Source organism: Anser cygnoides, chromosome 5, assembly GCF_040182565.1.
Source record: "Anser cygnoides isolate HZ-2024a breed goose chromosome 5, Taihu_goose_T2T_genome, whole genome shotgun sequence".
NCBI classification, from domain to species: Eukaryota; Metazoa; Chordata; class Aves; order Anseriformes; family Anatidae; genus Anser; species Anser cygnoides.
This window is the reverse complement of record NC_089877.1, coordinates 54,267,315-54,293,386: the sequence shown is the minus strand read 5'-3', so window position 1 is coordinate 54,293,386 and position 26,072 is coordinate 54,267,315. Positions and strand designations below refer to the sequence as shown.

Sequence of the window (26,072 nt, the reverse complement as noted above, 5' to 3'; positions counted from 1 at the left end):
GAACCTTCTTCCATTTCATCTGCAAGATAAACAGATAGGGTAACGTGAAATGTAAAGTCACAGAAGCATTTTAACAGGCATGATGAATCTTTTCTAAAATCTTTTACCATTTTAAAACTATAGGCTGCATTTCCCCCAGCCCTCAAGACTCTCTATGCCTTACCTGAGCTTGCTCACAAATTCACGGTCTAATGCAGGAACATGCAGATAGTAGGCTGGCAACTGTAGTTTCAGAGTCAACTCTGTTGCTATTGTCAAAGCTTGTTTTCTTCACCAAAAATGACTAAGGAGAGCTCTGCAATCAACTAAGCATGAAGTTTTAAGAAAAAGATGTGCCAATTATATCTGAAAACCATAAATAACTGACAGAAGCTGCTCATCACAAATATTTATTCAACCCCAGTATGGAATTTGCTAATTAACAAAGCAAGATCTTTCATGCTAGTAAGTGCTGCTCCTTAGACTTGGGGGTGTCTTGAATGCTTACCAGTTTGAGGCCTAGATGAAATTATTTCGGAGATCACTCCTTAACACAGATGCAATATAACTAGGGACAATGCAAGTTTCAGTTCCCAGTTAGTCTTCAGATGAAGATTAAACATAAGTAACTTCATTGCAAATGCATGTTCAAGGATAAAATGTGATACCATCAAGGAATCTCTTTACTTTGCAACTCAATAAAATTGGTACCACTTCATGACACAGGAAAGTAGAGCTCTGTGCAAGACTAACATCCCATATACCATTAAAAAAAAAGTCAATTAGATCTAGACTGAACTGATTTTATTTCCTTCCAAAGAGGATAGACACTAATTTAACTGAATACAGAATTTAACTTAACTGTAACTATACACAAATTTCAGTATATTGTTCTGTTCAATAACTGCTTATAAATAACACTGCCAAATTTCTAGGGCATACCTTAAAATTAAATAACCCATCTTTCTTTCTACTCCTAATAACCTTAGATTGGAGCTGCAATGTTCAAATTAACTTAGATACAGCTGTCAATTCTCTTGCTTTTCCATGTAGTTTTATATTATCCACATTTTCCACCCCCCCCACTACCACCAAACCAGGACTCAAAAGTACATTTCACTGTATTGGCCAAGGAAAGTTTGAAGAACCTCTTAAGAACAGAATTCAGAAAAAGATTAACAACAGTTTTTACTGTAAAATATTCACCATTTCCCTCTAAAAAATAACTTATGCATTTTTGTGCATATTCTTATGTTTATTAGTCTGTCACATTTTACTGTAGCATCTGCAAATTTCTTATTTGAACACTTAAACGAGTAGTACCCACTTTTAGTTAGACCATCCAAAAATCCATCAAGTTCTTTGAGAACTATGAGTTCCTGTTTTGAAATAAAAGGTGTCCAAGGATGTTCCAAGAACTTTCATCATTATATTCAGTTAGCCAAAAAAAAAAAAAAGACAATTTTCTTTTTTCTGGTATGACCAAACCCTACTGGTTCCCCTACTTCCTATTGCTGTTGCATTTAAACCTCCAGGATTCCTTACCTTTACTAAGCAAAGGTGCCCATCTAGCTATTCACTGTATTGTTTCACCTGCTTACTGTCCAGGCAAACTGAAATCTCCTCACTTCACTGCCAAGTCTCCAAATCCATTGTTCCAGTTAATGGAAGTCTATGTCACTTGAAAACAGCATTATATTCATCAGCTCTGTTTAGGCATACCACCTGATGTGGTATTATGTGATTTCATCACAAATCACTATAATTAAATGCAAAGTAAAGGAAACTTGAGTTTATTTAGCTTCCAGTTTCTGGGAGGTCATGAGGAACTAGGATTGCTCTGGACAACAAAAGAAAATAGACTGTGCTTACAGATCATTTTCTGCCATATTCTTTCTTTAGGACCACTGTTTTATTGTTGCCCTTTCTATTACATGGGATGTACATATTATCAGGTGTTAATAAAAGGTCAGTGCCTGTACAATACATTCTACAACTGAGCACCACTTTCCGTAACTGAACAGGCAAAGAAATTACACTGAACATCAGCATCTGGCAGTATTTCTCCAAAAAAAGTGACTAAAATGGGTTTAAATTGATTAACACTATTAAATCACATCTAATATTTGATACTACATGATTTCATTACAGCTATACGATACAATTATACAAAATGTGTTAACATCAAAGAATACAACCAAAATTAAGATAGCAAACAAAACCTATATAACTTTTTTCTTTACAGGAAAATACTTTTGAAGTATGCATGTAACTGCCCATTCTTTTAAAGAAAATCTACCGCAAGCAAGTTATCAACCTCCAGGAAAATCACACATAGCATTACTACGCATATCCCCAAAAAGTGTACAATATGCACACTTGGAAAATACAAAATTAAAAAAATTGTAAGCAACAGGTGAGCTTCATATTTATAAGAATGTGAAAAGAAGTCCAATTTTAGCACTGTTGTATAAAGAATTGTCTCTTTTGACGCAAGTTCGTGAACTGACCCCTCCGGTCAGGGTCACTTTACAAAACACCGTGTTCTTGAAACGGCATTACAGAGCAAGGTAGAGCATCTTAGCAATGTCACCTTAAAGTTTTTCTGTTTGTTTTTTGCTTTTTATTTACTACTTATCAAAACATGTCCTTTAGGTTTGTAGGGTTCTTTTTTTTAAAATTCTTTCCTAGAAACAATATACAAAGGGGAGGCGTATTTATTTCCAATTCATATTTCCTGTAAGATGCTTGAGTTCAACAACTTTTCCTCCAACTTTCACTGGTTGTTTTTGGCCTTAGCATGTGTTAAGATGTGAGATTTCAGGTTAGTTGATTGCGCAAACTTCTTATTGCAGCCATCGAATGGGCAAACATAGGGCCTGTCGCCAGTATGAATTCGCACATGTGTGCGTAAATTGAAGTCCAGTGAAAAACGCTTTCCACATCCTTCAAACGTACACTGTTGAAAGGAAAAGACACATTCTATTAGCTAATAAAAGTACCACCCATTTCAATTGCAGATTTGAACAATATTCTACACTGCAGAAGCACAAAGCCAGGTGCTGAAGATTATTAGAAGTACAGCTGTGGGCATTACTTTTAAATTGCATTTAAACAATACTTCAGGTTGTTTTACCACAGTAGTATAGCAGATTTAAAAGAGGAAAATAAATTCTAGCTTGCAAGCAACTGCTTTCACAAAAACAAAATAACAAAAACCACCGCTCCCTGCACCTGAAACAGTACTTTGCTATGCTGTACTAGTAAACAGAAACTGTCCCACATCAGATTTCTCCCTTTCAGTAATAATTTGTAAAGATTTGCTCATTTTACTAGCTTTACTTCCAAGATGGGCTCAGAATACAAAGAGCAGCATGTCAGCAAATACTAATCAGGAAACACAAAGCAGCTCAAGCATACACAGCTAACTGAATGCCTAAGAACTGCAATTTCTGAAATAATTTGGTTTTCAAAAAAATCTGCAAGAAAGTACGTGAGTATCGATGAACACAGTATGCTCAAAGCTATGAATACATGTGAAGAATATTTATGTGAACAAGAAATATCACATGAAGTAGGCTGGAGACCTCTGGTGGCAGAAGCTCATGTGACTTGATATGAATGGAAAGAGATTCAGTAACTACCATCATTTTCCTCAAAACTGATTAATACCCACTACTGAAAATTAGTATCATGGGTCAAACGAGCAAACAGCCCTGAGGGTCAGTTGTCTGAATGTGGTAAGGAGAAGAAAGACTTTTTCTTCTTTCAGGAGTAACTTCAAGCTTCATTTTTCAAGTGAGTAACTTTATGTTTTAGAAGGTATCTCTCACATACAATTTGCTTATTTCTATTCAAAGCCCACAGAATTAGGTAAATGACAGCCTAATTAACTTAAGGTGACTTCCAGCTTTAAAGATGATCATTCAGTGCTTCATCTGATTTTAAAAAATAAAAAGAATATCCCCGAAGAGATGTAGAAGCGAGGTTATATAGCCTACACAAATTCTAACAAATAAATTGTGGTTTGCAAGTTAACAATACCTGAAAGGGTTTCTCTCCAGTATGAACTAGTTGATGTCGCTTTAGTTTCGAGCTCTCCACAAAGGCCTTGCCGCATTCTGCACATACGTGTACTCGAGGGCCATGAGTGTGCAGATGCTTCCTCATGGCAGAGTTGTCCCTGAACATCTTTGTGCAGCCCTTAAAGAACAATGAAACTCAATTAGTAGATAAGCTAGTTCTGTTAAGTTTTATCTGCTACAGTACAAGCGTTTAAAATGCTTTCATATCCTGAATACTTTCTGAAAAGTTGGCCCTGAAAAGCAGACCCCTTACATTTATTTCAAAATAAACGAATAAAAGTAATACCATGAAAACTAACAGTGTGAAAAGCTGAGTAAAACAAAATAAAACCCCTCTTTTCTCTTAGTATTACAAACCATGTGCAGTCAAATGAATAATAGGACAGTCTCATGGAGAAGATGCAGCTCTGCTAGAAGCAAGTGAATTCGCCAACAAAAGCACTTTCAGAAAGAAAACGACTGAATGATAGTTCATAGCTGCTTATGGTATAATCTTCAATAGGCTACACTCTGAGTACTACAGTACTCCAATCTGATAGATTATACGCTGTGGTACATTAGAGCATCCTCTAGCACCAATTTGTATCTGCCCTGCTCTATCTTCCAACATTCCATCCTTTTCCTTCTCTGTCCTTCTCATTCCCGAGAGGAAATGGAGTACGAGGGCTTCCAGAACATTATCGCTTACAGGAACTACCCAGCCCACACTTGCAGCAGCAGACTGATCACTACCCACCTTGGCACAGAAAGAGACAACCACCAATTCTAGTTTAAACCCACAAAGTGATGCTGGGCAACTGAATAAGGCAGATGGATCTCTGAGTTACTGCCAGCTCAACCTAGTCATACTCACTTGAACTCAGGTACAGTGTCAGAGGTCTTAATCTGTGGTATGCACTGCATCGACACAGGACTACTTTTGATTCCAGGGTAAATTTAAGTCAGCAGCAACTTGTGGCTCTCTTCATTCAATATTTCTATGCCTTTCTTCACCTCTTAGCAGTGATCAATAGACATCTATCTTAGGTTTTACAAATGTACTTCTCACAGCACACAATTCCTCATGAAATCCTATTAACATTTGTAAATTCTATTTGTACTCCAAGTGATGCTGTTTAAGCTTACCTAAAACTTAGTCTAACAACATTTCAGGGTTAGGAGGCATGAAGTTCAATAACAGAACCTAAAGAACAAACAACTGCTAATATTCAATTCTACAGGCTTCCTTTTTGGAAGTTATTTCTTCAAAACTAATATTCACATTTCAACATGCCTTATTTCTTAAAAGGGAAAACTAACACTTCCAAGGAGTTCTCTCTTCAGGTACTAGAATTTCTTTGACTAATTTAAGGAATGCTGCACCAAAATAAACACACCATGGACTTGTGTGCATTTATTTCCAAGTCCCTGCTTGCCTCTGAGAGGAACAGTTATATCTTCTGCAATATTTTCCTTTCTTAAACTGAAGTCATAAATACACGTAGCCCAGAAACATTAGAAAGGACAGAAGATGGAAGAATTGTGGTTTTTTTTTTTCCTGTTTAAATGAAGTTGAGGCTATGAAAAAATACATCAAAAACAAAGGCAGCACTCTTCAGCACTGTAAAGAATAAGTGTTCTTGTATCACCACACACTATACTACAGTAAAAACATGATTATGTAGAATGTGAAGAATTGGAAATCAATATAAGCACAAAGAGGAATCCATTAAGTGAGAATATCTTATGCTACCGCTTTCAGAAAGAAGCCTTTTATCCATGCTCTCCAATAGGCACTATTAGCTATCTGCCCTCACTACTTGCTTATGCTCACACCATCTAGACCAGAAGTCAGCAAGGTAGTATTTGTCTTTTTTCATTACAAATTAAGTTGGCTAACAGAAGATCTACAGAAGCTGGGTAATGCATTAAAGCTAGATGCTACCAATTTAAGTGACTGGCAACATTTATTCAAGACAGTGGCTTCCCCACTACCAGTAGATGAGAATCATATCTCCAAGATGTCCCTCTCTCTTTCAAAATGATGCACCCGCCAGCTCTGTGGAATGCAATTCAAAGTCTTCCAATAACGCTAAGTTTGGCATCTGCTCCATAGATTGCTGATTCCTGATCTAGACTCCCAAATCTGTCATAGCTTCCAAGACGACAATATATAGATCTTAGGAACGTACTTTGAACAGCTTTCAGAACATTCTTTCAAGTATGTATTCTTGGGTGGCAGGAAATCACAACAGTAAAACCAGCATGTTAGGGACTGTGCATCATGGTTACCAGAAGATTAGGGATGCACTAACCTTAAGACAAGGAATGGGAATAATATTCAGTGAAAGGTTTTCATGGAAGCCTCTAAAGAGCGATAACTTAAATACAGTTAATCAAGCATAATCTATTTACAGCAAGACATTTTGCTTATTCTCAAGAGAACATCAGTACAGAATTCTGACCTACAAATCGCTATCACGTCAGAAGCTGAGCACTTCACTTACTTTGTGAGGACAAGCTATCGTTCGTGGAGCATCATCTTCTTTAATTTTTCTTGGTTTCATTCTTAAAAAGAAGAAAGAAAAACATTAGTAGAAAAACATGGGTAGACAGCTCTTCTCCCTCAACTGCCTACGTAATACACATATTTATTCAATAGTATTATGTGCATCAGTAATATTCTTTTTAATACTTTTAGAACTCTTGAAATAATAGTAACAGCATTTTTTGGTATTTGGAAAGTCCAACTTTTCTAGAAGGACCTCAAAAACACTGAATAAGACGTTTAATGCTACATTCCTAGTTCTCTGAGTATTTGGAAATAAGTTTTTTCCTGACTTACACTAAGCATAATTAGGATTTGTTTGAAAATAATGTTTTTTTTTGTGCCTGTAGCCAAGTGGCCTATTTTTCTACACTTCTCTGTTCTTGAACCCAGACATGAAGGACAGAGGAGCATCAATCATTCTTTAGTAGTTTCAACACACAAAACTTCAGAACAAAACTCTACAGAAGCAGAGAAGGCAGGCAAGTTGTAGAATCTACACTGACAACGCAGACATCTGTTATAATCACAGAAATTGTAATTACTCTTACTTCAAGCTATTGTACACATGGATTCCACTCTTGGCAACTGACAAGCAATCATCTACTTAATTTTAGCCACTAACAGAGATATCCACTAACCTATCTGTGCCATTAACCTCCACTGATAGAGCCTAGCAAGTTAATGCTTGCATAGAAATTAGGTGTTTCAAGTAGTCATGAGACTCCCTGTGGACAACAACATTACAACAGTCTTGCTCTAACAGCAATCTGTCTGAATGTCCAAAAAGAGATAAATGTGTAGGCAGTAACCTGGGAAATTGTACACTGCCCCTTTACCTGTCTTTGTATCCCAAACCTGTAGTGCAAGGTCCTCAAAAAATTGAAAAGAAATGGCATGACTAGCGTAGCAGATTCCAATATAAGCAGGTAAGTGTAAATAAGTCATAAATGCACCTCACACAGCTGGAGATTCACTTAGATAAGGTATGAGATTTTAACCCATTCCAAAACCCTGCCATAGAAGGGGAGCTACACCATTTAGTCAAGTTCCTCAACTCCTTGTCCTGGTAACACAGTACAAGATAGCTCTGTACAACAGATATGGCATGTAGCTACCTCAAGTTATACAGAAGGTTTTCTGGTGTTTTTGCTAGTTAAATTCAAGGCACTCATCTCTGTTTAACAAAAGAATCGCAATGAGCAGAATTGCTACTCTGAACATTAAGCAGCAGAGGAATCTGTTGCTATCCCAGAGTGTTTTAATCCCCATTAGGACAGTCCCTGAAAACAGACAGGGAAGAATGGGGTTTAGGGTTTCCAAGTAGCAAATACATGTATTTTTTACATGCATTTTTAACACTTGATCTGGCTAAAATGCAACTTCTAAACGTTCAAAACAATCCCTAAGAGCTGTAGGGAAAATAAGCTAGAAATTCTCCATTTTGACCATTTGTTTCTTTGCAGGTAGGCTCCAGGATTCTTTGATGCTGTCATATTCCTGTAAGTAGGACTGGAATCTGCAGATTCACTTGCCTCATTCATGTGGACAGATGAGAGGGGACAGGAAAGGAAGGCCTTCTGAGGCTGAATTAAGGCCAGAGCAGTGAAAAACCTCCTTGAGAATTCCTGAAGACTGGATCCAGGAAAATCTCCTTAGAATCGCCAACAGAGACATAAGTACATGATGGAGAAGCCTCCTATGGCTCTGTGGGCTATCACTTATCCTTCAGAAACAATCCAACTCCTCTCTGTGTTGCAGACATAGCACAGTTCAAGTGATCATGTATGGGCTAAAGAACTCGACAGTTAGCCACTTCACGGAGACAACGTAAAAACTAGGGATTGAGTGGCTGCATTTATTCCTTTCTCTGAGTGGACTTTCAACAATCTCCTGCTTGCCTAGCATCTCCAGGCTACACTGAATATGTACAGTGCTTACTGAAGAACACTGCAGCCTCCTGCAAGGGTTATTAATATATACATGACAAAAATATGGGAACTGGAGAGTATCATATCTAACAACCCCTTAAAAACAGGCGTGTGGTATTTCTGTTGACAAAGCTCCTCTCACACCATCACCAACAGCACGCCTAAGAATCTCAATCTTGGACACAAACTATTTTTGTTTGTGCAGTCCACTTTTATTACCTTAACTTTCCTGATTCTGAGACTATAGGGCAAAACACAGGCTTTTTTTTTTTTTTTTTTACAGTAGCTCCACAGAACACAACTACCCTTTGCATAGGATTCTCCTTATTGCATCTCCATATTTTTTACAGAAAGAGAAAGCATAGAAATGTGTGTCTGTAATGCCAACGTGGACAAAAGAACAGTGCTTTGATAATACATGACATGAGAGAACACAGTGCCGTGTTTTAATGCCATTAGAGACACCCTTAGCAGACAAATCCGGTTCCATGAATCCCTGCCTCGCTTCTAATGCTATCAACTTGGTAAACGCTGACTCATTTCCCTGACCCTAAAACAAAATGCCCCTAAGCCCAAAATCAACGTCCACGATATCATCAGAATCAGTAAAAACACCACTGTTCTGAGGTCATAACTGACCATTTGTAGAAGTAGAGACTAGATAAAAATGGAATCAGTAATAAGAGATGCTAACAGCTTTAGTAGGCAGGGTTTGGCACAAGATAGCACTGATCACCGAGTTAAATCCTATTCCTAATTCTTATATCTTGCCTCTGGTATTGAATCCAACTTCGAGCAAGAAATGCTACAACAGCGTCATACACAGCAGACTGTTGAAGTATAATGAGAGGGAAAATACCCTAGCCTGTGTGGTCAGGAAGCTTCTAGACTGGTATAGTCAAGAAGCCTGAGGAACAAATGTCAGTTGAACTGGATGGTCAGACTGGCTTCACCATACACCTTACATTTTTCAGCTTACTGTCTGAACAGGCACTTAACATTGTAAGCATCCATTCTGGAACAAGCTGACTTTCTAATTGTCAAGTTCTGTTTCTTTTCTGAAGTAAGGAGCGTCAGCCTAGTAGCACACTCGACTACATAAACATTTAGTCCCTATTGACTACAAAATGACACCAAAATTCTGCCAATAAAGGGATACAATTTAAACCATTTTTCTCCTGGAAACATGGGAAGTGGGCAACTTAAGCCTAAAACTGGGAACAATATTGTGTATATCACAGAGTTGCACGGGCAGCCAAGCTATTCAAAAATCAGCAGCACACATATCAAGAGTAAGAGGCAAACACTGCCCAGGCTGCATCTCAGTGCACAGGCAACAAGAAGCTGCTGGGCCCTTTGTACACCTGAATCAAAGGCACGAGCGCATGTACACCACAAGCACAGCTACAGCAGGTCATTTTCTGTCCAAGGTGTCATACTGCTCACAAAGCAGTGGCATCCACGTGGACAATCACTCAAAGAAGAATGTAAAGACTTAAAAGTTCAAATGTATTAAAGAAAGATTTTGGTTTTACTTTAAAATTAGCTTTCTGCAAAAGGAGACCAGACTAGAACCTGGGCTGCTGATCTTAATTACGCTGTTGCAGATAGCTCTTGCTGGTGGGTTAGACATTTGGCTCCCACCCAGCAGAACACCCCTACCAGCTCAGTCCAAGTTTTCTTAGCCTGAAACACTGACCAAAAACAGAACTCTAGCAGATACAACCATTTAAAGTGACTATGTACGCACACAGTAATGTCTGAGTGGAAATTCCAAAACAGCTGCCTTTGCAGAAAGCCCATTTCCATGGGCAATTCCAGAATTGCCATTTCTGCAGCAAGCTTCTCTGGGCCACCTCTAGCAGTAACTGCAGGCCAGTGAGAAAAACTGAAGTGTAACCTTTTGGACCCAGGACAGTGCAGTTAAAGGCTAAGCCTGTTAACTTGTATTTAAAGCACCACATTGCTGGACTGAAATCACAGGTATTAACCATTCCTCAAAACAAAGTTACTTTCTAATATTGCAGTGACAGTTACAGATACTTCTCTCCTTTCACCTGCCCTGCTGACCTGCAGGAGCTGTGCCTTCACAGATTTGAGCCCCCACACCAAAGCTCTGTCAATCTCCACAAACAATTGTGTTGGAGATGGATCCAGTTTTTAACAAGTTAGCCACAGAAGCAGTACTAAAGCATAAGTCAAAAACAACTAACAGTAGATTTCTGCCCCCTGTTCCAGTATCTCCTTTTTTTCTCTGTTAAACCTGTGTTGTCACATCATTTCTTCTCACTCTCTATAAAGCCTAAACAGTATTATTCTCTCTCAGGCAACTTCTTTTGCACTTCCTGGAGGTCTCTGATGATCAGCAGTGATAATTCACCTCTACAGATGACCGCATCCCTACGAATGGTTAGAAAAGGAGGAAGTTATTCTCTACGAGTGGTGTCAGTACCACTTCTGGTCTGTTCCCTCACTCCGTCACACCCCTGTACTGCCCTACTGAGGCAGAAGTAACACAAGTGGTCCGTTTGTGCTAAAGAGCTCCTGAAACTGGCTAGACTGGCTTTTGGATAAATAGACACAAAGGGAGTGCCACAAGGTGTCCTAGGAATCTACCTACAACCAAAGAGCCCACAGTTAGCCTCCAAGTAAGTTTCAGACACAGCTAGGCCCAGAACTGTTGTAAAATTAAACCGTTCCCTTTCATTCCAAGGTTCCAGCAAAAATAGTTACTGGTTTTGTTCTAGTTTGCAGAACATCATGTATGTAAACACAGAGAGTGACCTTAGCAGTGTGTGACAGAGAAAGAGATTTCCCTTCCCCCAGAGTGACGCCTGGGGTAAAGCAATTATCAGTTTACCGCCCTTTAAGTTTCTCTGGAACAAGAACAAGATCAGTACAAAAGCATATACCTTATAAAGAGGCCTAAACCATAAAGCTAGGTGACCAGCATGCTTTGTCATGTTTAAGAAGGGTGTCCGGTTTCAAACTCTAATGCAGTTTCCTCTTCTTTGCTTTCTATCCATTTTGGAAAGCGGTCTTAACAGGAGGGGCACTTCTTCCAATGGCTCTCTTCCAGGAAAGGTACCAAGAGGAGCAGAAGGTAAAGCCACAGAGAGGATAGTTTTTACCTCTAGGACCCATTACTGTGCCAATCTCCCAGCTTTCCCTTTTATTTCTTTGTAGTCTACTCATATTTGTACCCTGCTGTCTCTAGCCAGTTCAGTCATATATCAAGAGAGTAGACAGGAGTTTTCAGGGGGATTTGTTTGGGGGAATTTTAAAGACGTTTACCATATGCACCAACTGGAAACACATCTGCTACTTCTCCAAGCTTTTAGTACCAAGCAGTCATGACTGCTTCACATCTAACTACAGAGTAACCTGTAATCAGTTTAGACTTGGATGAAACATTTTATTTCACCTTAATGGACTTCCAATACCTTTTGACTGGGACACAGAAAGAAAAATGAGGTAATTTTTGAGGTTTTACTTCTTTCTTTGCAGATCATTGACAACTAATGTTTTACATTCTGATCTGACTGCCTTAGAGAAATACACAAATCCATTTTTTACTTTTTTATTGCATTTGAAAGTGTACTAGAGAAAATGCATGAGTCTTACAATAGAATGCAATAACTTGTAAAAGGAAGTTGCCCAACAGCTATTAATTTATAATCATTCATCTGTGAATTACTAAACAGATCTTAATGTTCTGACGCAGCTTGTTTATTTGCAACGTTTTCAATAGTTTCAGAATGTAGACAAACCTTTCCAGGAATCACTACAGAGGTTCCAGTTAAAGGGCCCAGATTCCTGCTACGTGACTCAATGACAAATGCACCAAAAAGGCAGCAAAATCCAACGGTATTCCGATGACATAAGCGCTCGTTCCACTGGTGCCACCTAGCTGCTGAGCAGCAGTGGTGCCCATTTCATGTGCTGAGTTTCTGCAGCTTCTAAAATGCTTTTTGTAAGGCTGCAACACTACAGAAGACTTCAAGCATCATCGAGACCACCCCACTTTACCCCTCAATGAACAGACTCAGCACTCCAGACCCCTGCCTGAAATCGGTTACTACTAAAATTAAATTCCAACATAAACGTGCATTTTAATTAGGAGGCCACAAAGCTCTTATGTTACCCAAGTTAAATTACCCAAGCTTTGCCCATTTAAAGTTAACCTCAGAACTCTGTTCCCATAAATTAATGCAACTGTCTCAGTAAATTTACCCTCAATCAATATAAGCTGCATGGGTATGAAGAGTGAATCTAGCCTGGTTTTGAGTAGCTGATTTACAAATGTATAGCACGTTTCTTCCAACTAATTTAATGAAAATGGGAAAGCATCCCAAAATAGCTTGTTTTCAACTGCACAAAATTAACTTAGTATTAAATTTTCCTAGCCTGTTTATGCTTCCTTATATGTGGACTATGCACAGACTTTTTCCCCATAAACAAAATAAAAGGCAATACTACTGAGAGCACATGAAACTTTGGAATTTGAAACTCAGTAACTCTTAAAACTTAACATGCTGGTCAAAGCTTTCAGAATACAGCTGAGAATTTCAGAAGTCTGAATCTTGTAATCCTTCAAGCAACGCTTGGAACTTTCAGAGAACTTAGCACTAAATAACACATCCTTTTAGAAATACAAATACAACCCTATTCCTAAACCCTATACCTCCAAACCCAATTCTCGTGCAAGTAAACCAATTTTTTTCTTTCAGCTTGCCATGCAAGAAGGCTTCCAGTGATATACAATATGTAGATCAACAAGACAACTGAGCAATACAAGAAGAGATCTGAGGATATCAGAGCCTGAAATCACCTTATTAGCTAAAAGAAGTCCCTTCAGCATGTTTCTTTCTCTGCAAGAGGATAAAGACCATAGCAAGCAGTATTCTGATACACCCACATGCACCAGTCTCAGCTATACGCAATCATTTCAGATCTAACATACAACTAACGCTGTTTTCTTTTTCAATGTTCTTTCTTAAGGCAAGAGTAAAGGTTTGACAATCATTGATTCTGACCAAGAAATCAAAAAAGCTTTCCTAAAACAGAAGATGCCTAAGGTTTTCGTACACCTGCGGTTAAGCTATCAGAACAATTTTTGTAGGCTTCGGGCAACCTGGGTATATTGCTGAAGGTGACACGTGCCCAGTATCAATGTTTGTTCACCTTATGCCTAAAGCAGATCAAATTTTATCTGCTATAGAGAGATATATTAACAGAAAAACGAGACAATACACATAAAACTCAATCTTTCCATCATCCACTACAAGTTCTACCTCTGTAACTTCCTAGAACATTCCTCCCTGGACAAGAAAGTTGCAGTTTTACATTACTGCCAGGTGCTACTATTCTCTCAACAGAAAACTAACTAAAACCTAAAGATGCAATACTTTTTACAATATTAAGAAGCATGCAGAAATATCTCACAGAAGCAGCCTGGTAAATTCAAGAAGTCCAAATCCTGGCAAGCTTTTCAAGTACGCAAACTGATCTGGAGAATAACATTCAGTATGTGCATGAAGGAAACCCTGTAAGAAACTAGTTCAACTTCATAACAGAAGATGATAAAAGATAGGTATTTAGTACCTCAGTGCTTACCAGAACAAAAGGTTTCAGAATATTTTAAATAACTGAAAGAACCATTCTAGGCACATGATTAGCAGAAACGTTTAAGTAACATTTTAGAATTCGAACACTATGTACATTCGGAATATCACTTAAACATTTGCTTTCACAGAAAATTGTGTATTAGCCTTTCAGCAATTCTCAGAGGAAAACACATTCATTTTGATCATTTTACTAGTAAACAACAGTATCAATAGGTAAACCACCCACCACTTCAGGAAATCCCTTTTTCAGTTGTTCATGACTTTTTTTTAAATACATTTCCAGATCAGATAGTTTTACAGTGCTTGCTCCCTGCCTCTTTCTTTAAGCTTTCAATATTCAGCTTAATGGCTTTACTGCAAACAACAGTGGGAAGAGCCTGTACCAGCAGTCCTCTGGTAGAATCACAGCAAAGACTAATAGAAGCAGCTTCTAAAAAGCAGCAAGATCAAAGAGGTGAGACAAGTGCAGACACAGCTCACTGGGCACCAAGATCTACCCAACCAAGAAGCCAGATCAGAACTTGGGTCAATAGTCCTTGCCACCTAGCAAGTAATTGGGGAAAAAAAAAAAAAAAGATATTTTCTACCATATTTCTCCCTGCTGTAGCAGCCCCAGAAGGCAAGAGCAACAACATCTGAACATCCACCCGCTCTAAGTGACAAAATTTTGCACTAGCACTCTGCAGAACACCCAGCTGGTACCAACATGGAAATAAGCATAGCTTCATTTTTTCCAGTGCTGAAAGCAAAGAGTATGTATGATTACAGCAGCTTCAGAAAGCAAACCATTGAGCTTAAATTTTTGGAGACACCAGCATTACCGTTGCCCATGCACTGAGTGAAGCAGTAAGCCTTCTGTAATTGCAAGTGCACTGCACAAATGTCACAGCTGTCAAGTGCCAAACTGGACTTTTCTCTCGTGACCTCAAGGTTGCCCTCTGGTGGCCACAGCCTGCCCCGGGCGCTCGGTACCACACCCAGCAGCTCAGCAGGGCTTTTGTGTTTAAGACCGAGAGCTTAAGAAGTGAGAAGCAAGTGAAAAACAGAAGTGGCTTTACCAACTGCATTAGTCTAGCTTTCTTGTACTGAACGATCTGAATGCAAGACTTCATTTATTTGATCCTTTGTTACCAGAGACACTGAAAGATGCACTCTCTCACATCAAAGATGCAGAATATCAATGTCTTTAGGCCCCACCTTACCTAATGAGAACTGAAGATCAGAAGTCACCTGCTGAATACAGGACCCAATTATTTTAATACATTATTCACTACTCCATTCAGAATTACGTTCCTTGTTTTAGAAGATGATTAAAAGGAACAACAAGCCATATTACATTTACCATTTATTTTGCCCAACAGTTTCTTAATTAAACCAGTGGAAAGAAAGCCTTTTTAGTTTGAAGAGCTTTCTTCCTACTTACCTAGCAAATTCAGCCAGCTGTTTGGGGTCTGAGAGGTCAATGCCGGGTATTCCACCAGGAGGAAGTTTCTTTCCTGTCATGTACTCTGAGTAATCTGGAGGAGAATTCTCTCCAATGATCTGCTCTTCCACCACCGTTTCATGGTCAATATCTTTCTTATCATCTGAAATACACAAAATACCAAATTCAGTATATACTAAGGATCAAAACTGAATGCAAATTATCAGGCTCATCTCAATGTAAGTTCACTACTGCTGTACACTTAAAAACAAAATGCATTCCCAGATTTCTACACTAACTGTTAAAAACAAAAAGACATCCGTACAGTTACAGCATGAACAACACAGAAAGAACACAGTAGGTGGGAATAAAAGCCTAAGTTGCATATCTACTTAAACACAGACAAGTAAGGAAATAAGTAGAACCATCCTACGAGAATGACGGCTGCATTTTAAAGATAACACACTTTTCCTGAAACAATGCATAAACATTTAATTGCTTTAACCTCTTTAACATTAACCTCCACTATAGCCACTTTGGATCTCAACGGCAGTCAGTAACCAAATAAACCTATCTGAGAAGTGACAGATACTTACCTTAAGAAATTATGACTACTGGTCTTTAGCTTCGGAGTCTTCAGAGTCCCTTGACCCTCAACAGAAATGTCACAGAGGGACAAGAAACTTTAAAAATAACTGCTAATGGGCTTCAGCACCTGCCCATAAAATTGAAGTTTTTCAACACTTGCCCACAGATCTGAAAGAAAGCAAAAAGCTAAACAGCGTGTCTCCCTCCCCAGGGGGGCTTCCTCTTCTGTGGCACCGGGCAGCCTAAGCGATTTCCCACTCCACTGTGTAAACAGCAGATAGGGATCGCTCAGACCTTTGATCTGCAAGCCGGTTAGAGACTGCTACTTCAGCTGCTCTACAGCTCCTCCTGTGGATCTCTGCTTAAGGACGGCGGGGAAATGAGGTTGAAGACCTGCTGTTACTGTCAACTCGCATTCCGGCACAGAACGCATCACAATGTTTTTTCTCTCTCCTTTTGCTATTTTAGAACAGAAACCAGAGAGATGCAGAGAGGAGAGAATGGCAACATCCACCACCTAGTTCCTCACTGCCCAACTCACACCAGCTGAGGGAAAGAGAGAGCACCAATCCTGTTTTCCACCCTCACCTGATAAACCATCTTCCCAAAATACACCTAGAACAGCAGATGTATATACAGCTCTAACTCTTAACTGCTAATAAACTTGTCACTGCGCTACTTCTCCTACCCTGTGTATGGCAAGATCCTGCAAATCACTCTATACAAAAAGACTTGCAAAGTCCAAGTATTTGTAAAATAGCTTTTTTTTAAAATAATAGATAAAATAACAGTATTAAACAGGACAAAAACAGTATTTCCCCATTTTGAAAATATATATCTATAGGAAAACAGGGCAAAGAAAAAAATGAGGCAGTACATCTCTTTTCATTTTTCCCCCCCCTAAACACAAACACAGGTAACAATATTCGTTATCCAGTAGCTCAGGTTAGGGAAGAGAAGACAAGACATAAGCAAATAAAAGAAATATACTAAGGACAAATTTCTATTCAATTTGTAATGCCTGCTTTTACTCTTTGCCACTGAGCTATTTCTAGAAATGTTACTGCTAGTTTGGGTTTAATCTGATCTACCAGATCAAATGGCAGTTCGTGTATACATTCCATGGCCAAAGAGGAAAACAGACTTCAACACTGCAAAGGCAGCAGTGTTAATAAGCTAATAATAATATCTGCAGTATTAAACTGTAACATGGACGATTTGGACACTTTCCTTCACTTTAATCTAGCTTTCCATTCATTGCATTACTTTTCAGTCTTTATCAATGCTTCACAGAAAGCAACTGAATTTACCTTAAGCAAGTACTACAGGGTACATTTTATTGCACCTGCAGGAGTTACAAAGTCAATTCAATAAACCTCTAATTCAGCAACACTTTGTTCTTCCAAACTGTCAGAAGGTTGAGAAGAGGTATTTCATAATGCCCACACAGGCAGAAAAGGCACCATGAAGCTCAGAAGAACAGAACACCGGAAAGCTAAACGCAAAGCCTCCTCCGTGCTGCAGACCAGAATGAGATCAGCTGCCTTCAATTTGGCCATTTCAGCAGCTCCCCAGAAGTTCCCAGAGCTTCCAGTTTGACTGTCTGATGACATGTATAACAGAAATGAGTTTTCATTTCCTGCCTCAGCTCGGATGCATGAGTCAACTGGGAAGTTTTGTATGCATTCCTTAAGGTTTTCTGTCCTTCCCTAGCGTGAAGGCCCACAACTCAACTATGCCTTCTTGATATTTTGAGAGTCAGACTGAAAGTCAGCCAGCCTTCAGTGCCCTTCCTTCCCAAAAGCCCATCAACAGAAATCAATTCCACAGCAGTGTTTTAGCTAGGCTGTTGGAGTAAAACATGAAAAATCAGATCTTATTATTACCTTGATAAAGAAGAAAATTAGCAAAAGTATCACTTAACACATTCTTGACAGTTATGTGAAAATAAAAAGCACTCCAGTCTTCCCATACAAAAACAACACCTAACATGCATCTCTGGAGCAGCACATACCTGCAGTTTTAAAAACTTAAAAAAAAAAAAACAGCCTAAAACAACAGCGTACAAAACATTTACCTCAGGCTAAGGGCCTTCAAGATAACTTAGGGTATGAACCAGATCTAACTCAGTTATGGAAAGCAGCAGCAGACTTGAGCAGCTCCTTAGCATCACAACACCTTAGTTACAGGCCATCCTACGATACCATCAGCGCATTGGAATAAACAAACAAACCCACGTGCTGGAAGATCTTTACCAACGTCTTCTAGGCAGAACCTTATCGCAGGTTTAAACCCGCGATGCCCTACCAACCCGGACTAGGCAGCTCAAGGTTTAGAGGTTAAAGTCCAAGCAAACTTTCACTCGTGCCGACAAGTTAACCATCACTCTCATTGCAAACAGGTCAAGTTGTCTGCTTGATGCCTTCTGCCTTCAAGCAAGTTCTGGTGCAAGCTACATCCAAATTACTTCTCCCTTTTCCTCTCAAAAAGCATCAGAAATTCATACATACTGCATCCAAAGCAAAGCAAAACGCACCTACACAGCCCTCAAGTCCTAGTGACACCTCTGGACAAGTGCAGTCCAAAGGCAGCACAGGGCAAGCTAAATACTGACAGAGCCATTGAGCCAGTCAGCAAAACCAAAATTAACTATATGCTATCTGACCTGCTTTGTTTCACCCCTTAAAACCAATTTAGAGTGGTTTTAAGCATTCTGCTTAAGCGTATTTAGCCTTGTTCCTATAGATCCGTTGCAGCTTTCCGTAAGGAACTTGGAACATTTCAGTCCCACCTTCTGAAATACTCTGCACAACCGAAGGTATGTCAATTAGTTAACTACTTGATCTTTGATTTCTGTAAAAATGTGCAATATCAGTCACTCTAATAGCTACATCCAACATTCACACATCTTTTAAGATTATAAAATATTGGTTTCTTATAGATATAACAGATATTCTCCACACCCAACATCTTCCTATGCCCAGCTACAGAAGACAGACACCCTGAACTGGGTTGTTCTATGCATCTGTCTAGGACATACCCAAATAAATCTTCATGTTCGTGTCCTTCCACCTGCATTTCACTCACACCCTATATACAGGCAACACGTATTTTGAACTGGACATTTTTGCATTCAAAGTATATCAAAGGAATATTTTTTATACACAGACCAGTGGAAGTCCAGCATTTTAGCCAGCCAGATCTTGTGACAATCACTTAAAACATACTTGGATTGGTGAAATGACCAGAAGTTTTAAGGTTACCAAGCTCAAATACCAATTCAAGGAAGCCAGTCTACCAGGATAAAACCAGTAACTGTAGATTATGTGCAACAGATCAATGACAAAGCATGGTGGAATCTGTATCCCAACACTTTCATTGACGTATCTTCTGCTCTTACCACCAAATTTTCTCCATCTCTTGCACAGAAAATCCATCCACCTCAGAACCTCGTTATTTCATGCATTTCCAGAATAGCAGCTAGCTCCAGATGACAGCTCTCGAACTCCCCAACTCTTTCAACCCAAGAAGTCCTATCAGTATTTTTGCCTCAGTTACTCTGGTTTTAACCTTGGAACTTCATCTCGAGATCCCTAGTTTTCTGAGCTATCCTCCTCCTTCACTATATGGCAGGGAGAACACATTGTTATTCAATCACATTTCCCCTGTGGTACATACAGGGTGCAAATGGGAATTCAGAAGGTACGCTTGCTAGTAAAGCGATGAGACCTAACCCTAGAGCTTTCTCCCCGAGGTACCAAGTTAACAGCCACTCTACTTACTGACTGAAAGGATGAACAACATTTAAGCTCAGATTTTCTTTTCATGATCACACAGTTAAACACATTTGTTTTAGGAACGGCTGAAATGCAATTACACGAAAAAGGATGTATTCAGCGACTGCGCAGCACCAAGGCACTGTGGTAACAGCTTGGTTATTGCTACCACATCACAATCTCCTCAGGCAAAATACTTCATTGGTCACGTTTGGAAGCAAAGAACCGTAATTAGCTCATTAAATAATACAGTAATTTAGCAGACGCTTCTGAAAGTTAAATTCCATTTTGCACAGTATGTCATTTCTTAACCGAACTGGCTACTCAGTTACTTTCCCTCTGCAGTGCCTTGCACGCAGATGGAGAACAGGTTCTTCTTTCCCCACGTCACCCATCTCATATTTCACACCGCTGAAGGAGACATGAACTGACAAAAACACTGCATATATCAATAGTCATCATCTGACTGTAACGCTGGTGAGACACTGCGCTGAAGCACTCTGACCTGAATCATCAGCACCTCTCAGGGAAAGGTCTAGCAGTAAGCCAGAAGATCCTCGTTTGACAACGGGCTAGGAGGCAGCTTCATCCATACAGTTTAAGTGATGAATCACATTCACGTATTTCACTTTCAAAGCTGAAAAGATGTTTAAAACGGATGCAGGAACTATCTACGGTATGTATTTGTCCTCTAAGGTTCACTGGCAAAACTGTTAGGGCAGACTCAACGCCTATGGATACCAACAGCCTATACTGCTGTCAGTCAGAATCAGAAATGGATTTTTATCTTAACATTTTAAAGGAGCCAGACAAACACTTTCTGCCTCCATTATGATTTTTTTCATATAAGAAGCCCATTACTTATTCATCATTGAAAAGAATTTTGGCTATCCTTGATACAGGCCCAAGACTGAACTAAATGACTCTTCTGTCTTTTATACTACTAAAGATGACTGCTCAGATAGCTGATGATTCTTTTTCTCACCCCAGTAATCTGATAAAGTCAAATGAAAACCCTTCTACTTTAAGAAGTTAAAGGTTTCTTTTTCTCTCTCAAAGAAGTTTTGAAGAACCTTCTAGAAACCCAACATGACATCCCTGCATTTCCAAATATGGGCCCACTGCACAGGCTTTCTGGATCATCATGAACCATTTTCAAACCATACACATATGCATCTTTGTCTTTCCCATCTAGAAACAGGATACTTCAGCAGCTTAAACATCTACGGGCAACGCTGAGGTTGGTTGTGCTACTTCAGCTCTAAAGCTTGCAGACCATCTAGCACAACCTATTTCAGATTCAGAAGCTTGACAACATTATCTAGAAGCAGATGTGGTTTCACTAGTACATTTTTCTCCCCAAATCAACCCCAAGATGTTTAAAATTCCAGCATTTGGCAGAGCCAGAATTTCAGCACCACCTTCCAAATGCAATCTGTGCAACTTCTAACAACCCTTTCCTCCCCCTGTTACTGGGCACTATCATGGAGTCGATGCTTCTGTTTGGTGCCTACTTTCCACACATGAAGACAGACAAATGATTCCATTCTGAAGATCTGGAAAACTAACATGAACTAGAACAAAGCCTTTCTCAAACTAACCACTTTAATTAAAGTAATCATGGGTCACAAGTTTGGTATCACCACAGATACCCAGGTGATAAGAGAAGTTATGGTAAGTCCAAGCTGTTGCCAACAACAGTAGAGCAACTCCAAAGTAACCACGTTAACAAGACCAGGATCGAGCAGTCCACTCTAATCACGTCAGCAGATATTTCATACGCTATTCCTGCACCTTTCAAGAGGTGTTACGAGGTATGTTTAATGCTTACGGACAAAGATTTATGACTGGCTACATTTGGTACAGCTAATGTAGTAGCACTAGAAAACAGTAACGAGTAATTAATCCACATTGTCTTTGCACACTGCAGTGAGCAAAGCGCCCTTGTTCCCAGTTCAAATACCCAAGAACAGCAATATAGGGCTCATTGTTTTATCTTGATGCACGGTCTTGTTTACTGGTCATCTTTCGATAAACTTTTTGTTAAATATTTCAAACAGTCAATTAGATCAGTGTGCAAGCAAGTCTTTAATTAAGTCAAAAAACTGAGGAAAAACAACCGTCTTTGTTCGAAATAAAGTGTGCCTGATTCTGCAGGGAAACTTTAGTACAACTATCCTTTTGCAAGCAGGTAGTTTATTCTGGGATCTTTTTCTTCTATTTCTGCTTCTTTTGGATTTTTTCTGGCATTCATCCCCCCCCCCCCCCCCAAGTTTCAGAAAACACATAATGAAGAACCAAAAGTTAAGTGACCACAAACCACTCCAGACCACTTTTAAAACATTCAGTAAGCTCTGTAAGAGGTATAAAAGCCTACCCGACAAGCTCAGTAAACTTCACTCTTAACTGAAGAGGTTAAACCAAAGGCTGTTTCAAGCTCAGGGTGGGAGGGTGCACAGTATGGGGGGAGGGGGGCTGATGCACATGCGTGCACGTAAAGAAAGTCAAACTTGAATTTTTTTTTCTTTATATAAGTATTTTGTGATTTTGCTTTTGGGGAGTTTGTGGTTTGTTTTTTTTTTTTTTTTTGCCTCTTGAATTCAAGTCAGCATAGGTATTCTGCATCTTTCTGCAGCACGGATATAACTGAACTGAATGTACCAATGCAATTCAATCTCCAGTGCATTACAAGTGGAGATCGTTCTGGCCGAGCTTGCACGGTCATGATCACAAAGAAGAAAAGCACGGAAATCAATAGGGCTATCCTGATGTAAAAGTTGTGTAAGCTGGAATAGAATCAAACGCATTGATTATACACAGGCTTCGTTTCAGTCAAGCAATAATCAGCACACAGCTCTACGGAAGCATCCTATCAGGCTCTCTGAATCCGAGTACAAGTGAGGCCCTATATCCTGCCAGCTCACGAGCCATACATTCACTTGCTTTCAGCTACCTTAGGTACTTTCCACAAACCAGAAGACTATATATTTTATTCTCTTTTGTCTTTCTTGGATGGTCAGTTTTAAGAAAAGACAGCATGTGAATTTAATTCAGGTCACGTACATTGATACACAGAAGCACATAGAACCAGATTCTACCGAATTGCAGTTCATGAAACTCTTTAACTGAGAGTTCTCTGTTCACCCAAAAGCAGGGAACTCTGATCAGGCTCATTAGCTAACCAACTAAGTATATATCAGAGGTGTCACACACTCTGTCAAACTTGTTAAATAATCATCTATATTAAAAGACATAAAAATCAGAATCGCTGTTCTCTGCATCTTTTCAGACAAAAGAATTCAGTCGTTCAGTATACTCTTCCTTCAGCACTCCCTTTACTAATAAAACTACTGGTCACTCACAAGCATCACATTGTGCAAACATTTATTTTTTAACTACATCAGAAGTTTAACCAGTATGTGATACTCTGTTAGACTCCCTACAAATTGTAAAGCGCACAAAAATTACAATGTGCAGAAACAGAGTACCAACCTATTATTCATACCAATTTAAGTAGTACATGAAGCGATACTATTTGACCGCTTTTCACCCTTATGTAACTTTAGCACAGAACTTTGACTACAGAGCCTTAGCTTCCAGTGACATATTTTTTTTGAAATAAAATAAATAAAAAAAAAAAGAAAACCACCCACAATGTACCACTGACAAAAAAAAAAACTCCTTCCCTTTATATATTTTGAAGCGAAGGGTCAGAAAACCGTGGCAGCTTAAATGGGAAGCGCGTGCCAGGTTTATTCCAAGCCCTGCAGATAATACCGGGCATCTTCACATGACTTCCCTGCCTCGCGGAGACACTCCCACAGAAAGCGACTCGGAAACGCACGCTCTCTCCCCGAAAATACGCACTCTCACCCCGAAAACACACGCTCTCACCCCGCTAGGACCCCCCCCCGCGCCTGTTTTAAAGCCTCGGAGCCAGCCACGGGAAACCCGAGCGCCGTGCACACGCCGCTCCCCGCCTCCCCCAGCCGTGCCGGGGGGCTCCCGGCTGCCCCCCTCGGAAGGCGCCGAGCACGGGCGCTTCCCCGCCGCCACCCCGCTCCCCCCCGGCCGGCCCAGCTCCCCTCAGCCGGCACCGGGGAGGGCCGCGGGGGCCCGTCCCTCGCCTAACGGTCACGATCGGCACCCGAGCGGAGCGAGAGGAGCGGCGGCCGGGAACGGGAGCCGCGGGGAGGAGGAGGAGGGAAGGGGGAGAAGCGGCGGCGGGGCGGGGACGGGGGGGGGTTGAAGCTTGGCGCGGCTGGGCTCGCCCCGCACCGTGCGCCCGCCCGCACACCCCGCCTCCCCCTGCTGCAGAAACTACGCCATTGCGGCCTAGTCCTGGAGCCAGCGGCGCGCTGCCGCCGCCCGCCCTCCTCCTCCCTCCCTCCCTCCCGCACCCCCTCAGCCGCCGCCATCTTGGCGGCCGCCGCCATCTTTCCTTCCCCCCGCCGCGGAGCCGGGCAGGAGCAGCGGCAGCGCAGACCCCGCCATCTTTTCGGGGGAGCCGCCATACTTGCCCTGGCGAGGAACATGGCGGCGCCCATCGCACACATCAAAACATGGCCTCCCTTCAAAACAAAACCGGCCGCGGCGAGCCGGGCGGCCCCCGGCGGGCCTCGGGGCTCGGGGAGGGCGGCGGGCGGCGCGCACTTACCCGAGGCCCACATGGTGACCGAGAACTCCCCCTCCAGGGTCTTGATCTGCACCTGCTTCTGCTCCCATTTCCTGCCGCCGCCGCCCTCGGCCCCGCCGCCGCCTCCCCCGCTCAGGTAACTCTTCTTGCTGCTCTTCTTGCCGCTGCCGCCCTTCTTCACGCGGCCCCCGCCGCCGGCCGACGAGGAGCCGCCGCCGCCGCTCTTGCTGCCGGCGGCGGCCACGGTGACCAGGGTCTGCTCGATGTACTCGTCCTCGCCGGCGGGGGCCGGCACGGGGATGAGGATCTGGTCCTCGAAGCCGTCGTCGGCGCGCAGTCCGTCCGAGTCGTCCCCGCCGACCACCTCCTCGCGGGTCTGCACCAGGATCACCTCCTGGTGGTGGTGGTGGAGGTGCAGCTGGCCCCCGCCGCCGCCCGCCGCGCCGCCGCCCGCCCCGCTCGGGTCGCCGTCGGAGACGAGCGGCTGCAGGGCGATCATGGGCTGGTGGTGGTGGTAGTGGTGCGGCGGGTGGTGCGGGCCGCAGTCCTCGCAGCACTCGTCCTCCTCCTCCTCCTCCTCGTCCTCCTCGCCGCCCACCACGGTGGTCTCGATGGTCTCCACCGGGATGGTCTCCACCTCGATCTCGTGCAGCTCCACGATCTCGGCCGGCATCTCCGAGCCGTCCGTGGCGATGTACAGGGTGTCTCCCGAGGCCATGGTGGGGGGGGACGGCAAAGGGAAAGGGGGGGAGGGGGGGGGAAACAGCGCTCGCTCGGCGGCCGCCGAGGGGGGCTCGGCTCCGCTGCCCTCAGCCGCCGGCGGGGCTCGGGCGCCTCCCGCCTGCCTTCCTTCTCCTCCTCCTCCCCCTTCCACACAAACACCAGCTCCTCGCAGCCAGCGAGAGGAGGGAGGGAGCAGGGAGGAGGGAGGGAGGCAGCCAGCCGCCAAATCCCGGCTACGCTCCCTCGCGAGACTTCCGCTGCTGCCGCCGAGACGGACCCCAGCCCCCGGGAGGCCGCTGCTGCCGCCGGGAACCGCCCCCCGCGGCCAATCGCGCCGCCCGGCACGCCCGCGCCTCAACCGGGCAAGGCGGGGAGCCAATCGGAGCGCGCCGTCCCGCGGAGGCCCGCCTCCGTGCGCTGCCGCCGGCCTATCGGGGGGCGCTGCGGCGGCCGAGAGCGCCTCCCCGCTCTGAGCAGCCAATCGGCACGGGGCGGCGTCACCCCTCCGCCCGCAGGCCCCGCCCGGCCGCTTAAGCCCCTCCCAGCGCCGAAGCCCCGCCCCGCCCCCACTCCTCCGCGGGGGGGGGCGGGCCCGGCTCGAGCTCCGCCTCCGCCTCGCGCCGCGGGCGGCCGGCAGGTGGCGCGCGCGGAGCCCGACCGTTAACGGCCGTGGCGCGCGCAGGCGCGGGGGGACCCCGCTGACAGGGAGGGCGGCCCCGCGGGCTGCCCGTGGCGGGGAGTCCGCTCTGCGCCGTTATTTTATACTTTGTACTTTTT

General features: G+C 42.4%; 1 protein-coding gene across 1 annotated transcript; it reads right to left on the bottom strand.

Annotated features, from left to right (window-relative positions):
• Window positions 1-1,847: 1,847 nt before the first annotated feature.
• Window positions 1,848-25,808, bottom strand: YY1 (YY1 transcription factor). Its single transcript, XM_048069809.2, has 5 exons — window positions 24,594-25,808; window positions 15,573-15,735; window positions 6,551-6,611; window positions 4,024-4,182; window positions 1,848-2,938 (listed from the first exon to the last, which is right to left on the bottom strand). Exons 1-5 carry the CDS (start codon window positions 25,288-25,290, stop codon window positions 2,756-2,758), a joined length of 1,263 nt encoding a protein of 420 aa, XP_047925766.1. The 5' UTR covers window positions 25,291-25,808; the 3' UTR covers window positions 1,848-2,755.
• Between the last annotated feature and the right edge of the window lie 264 nt (window positions 25,809-26,072).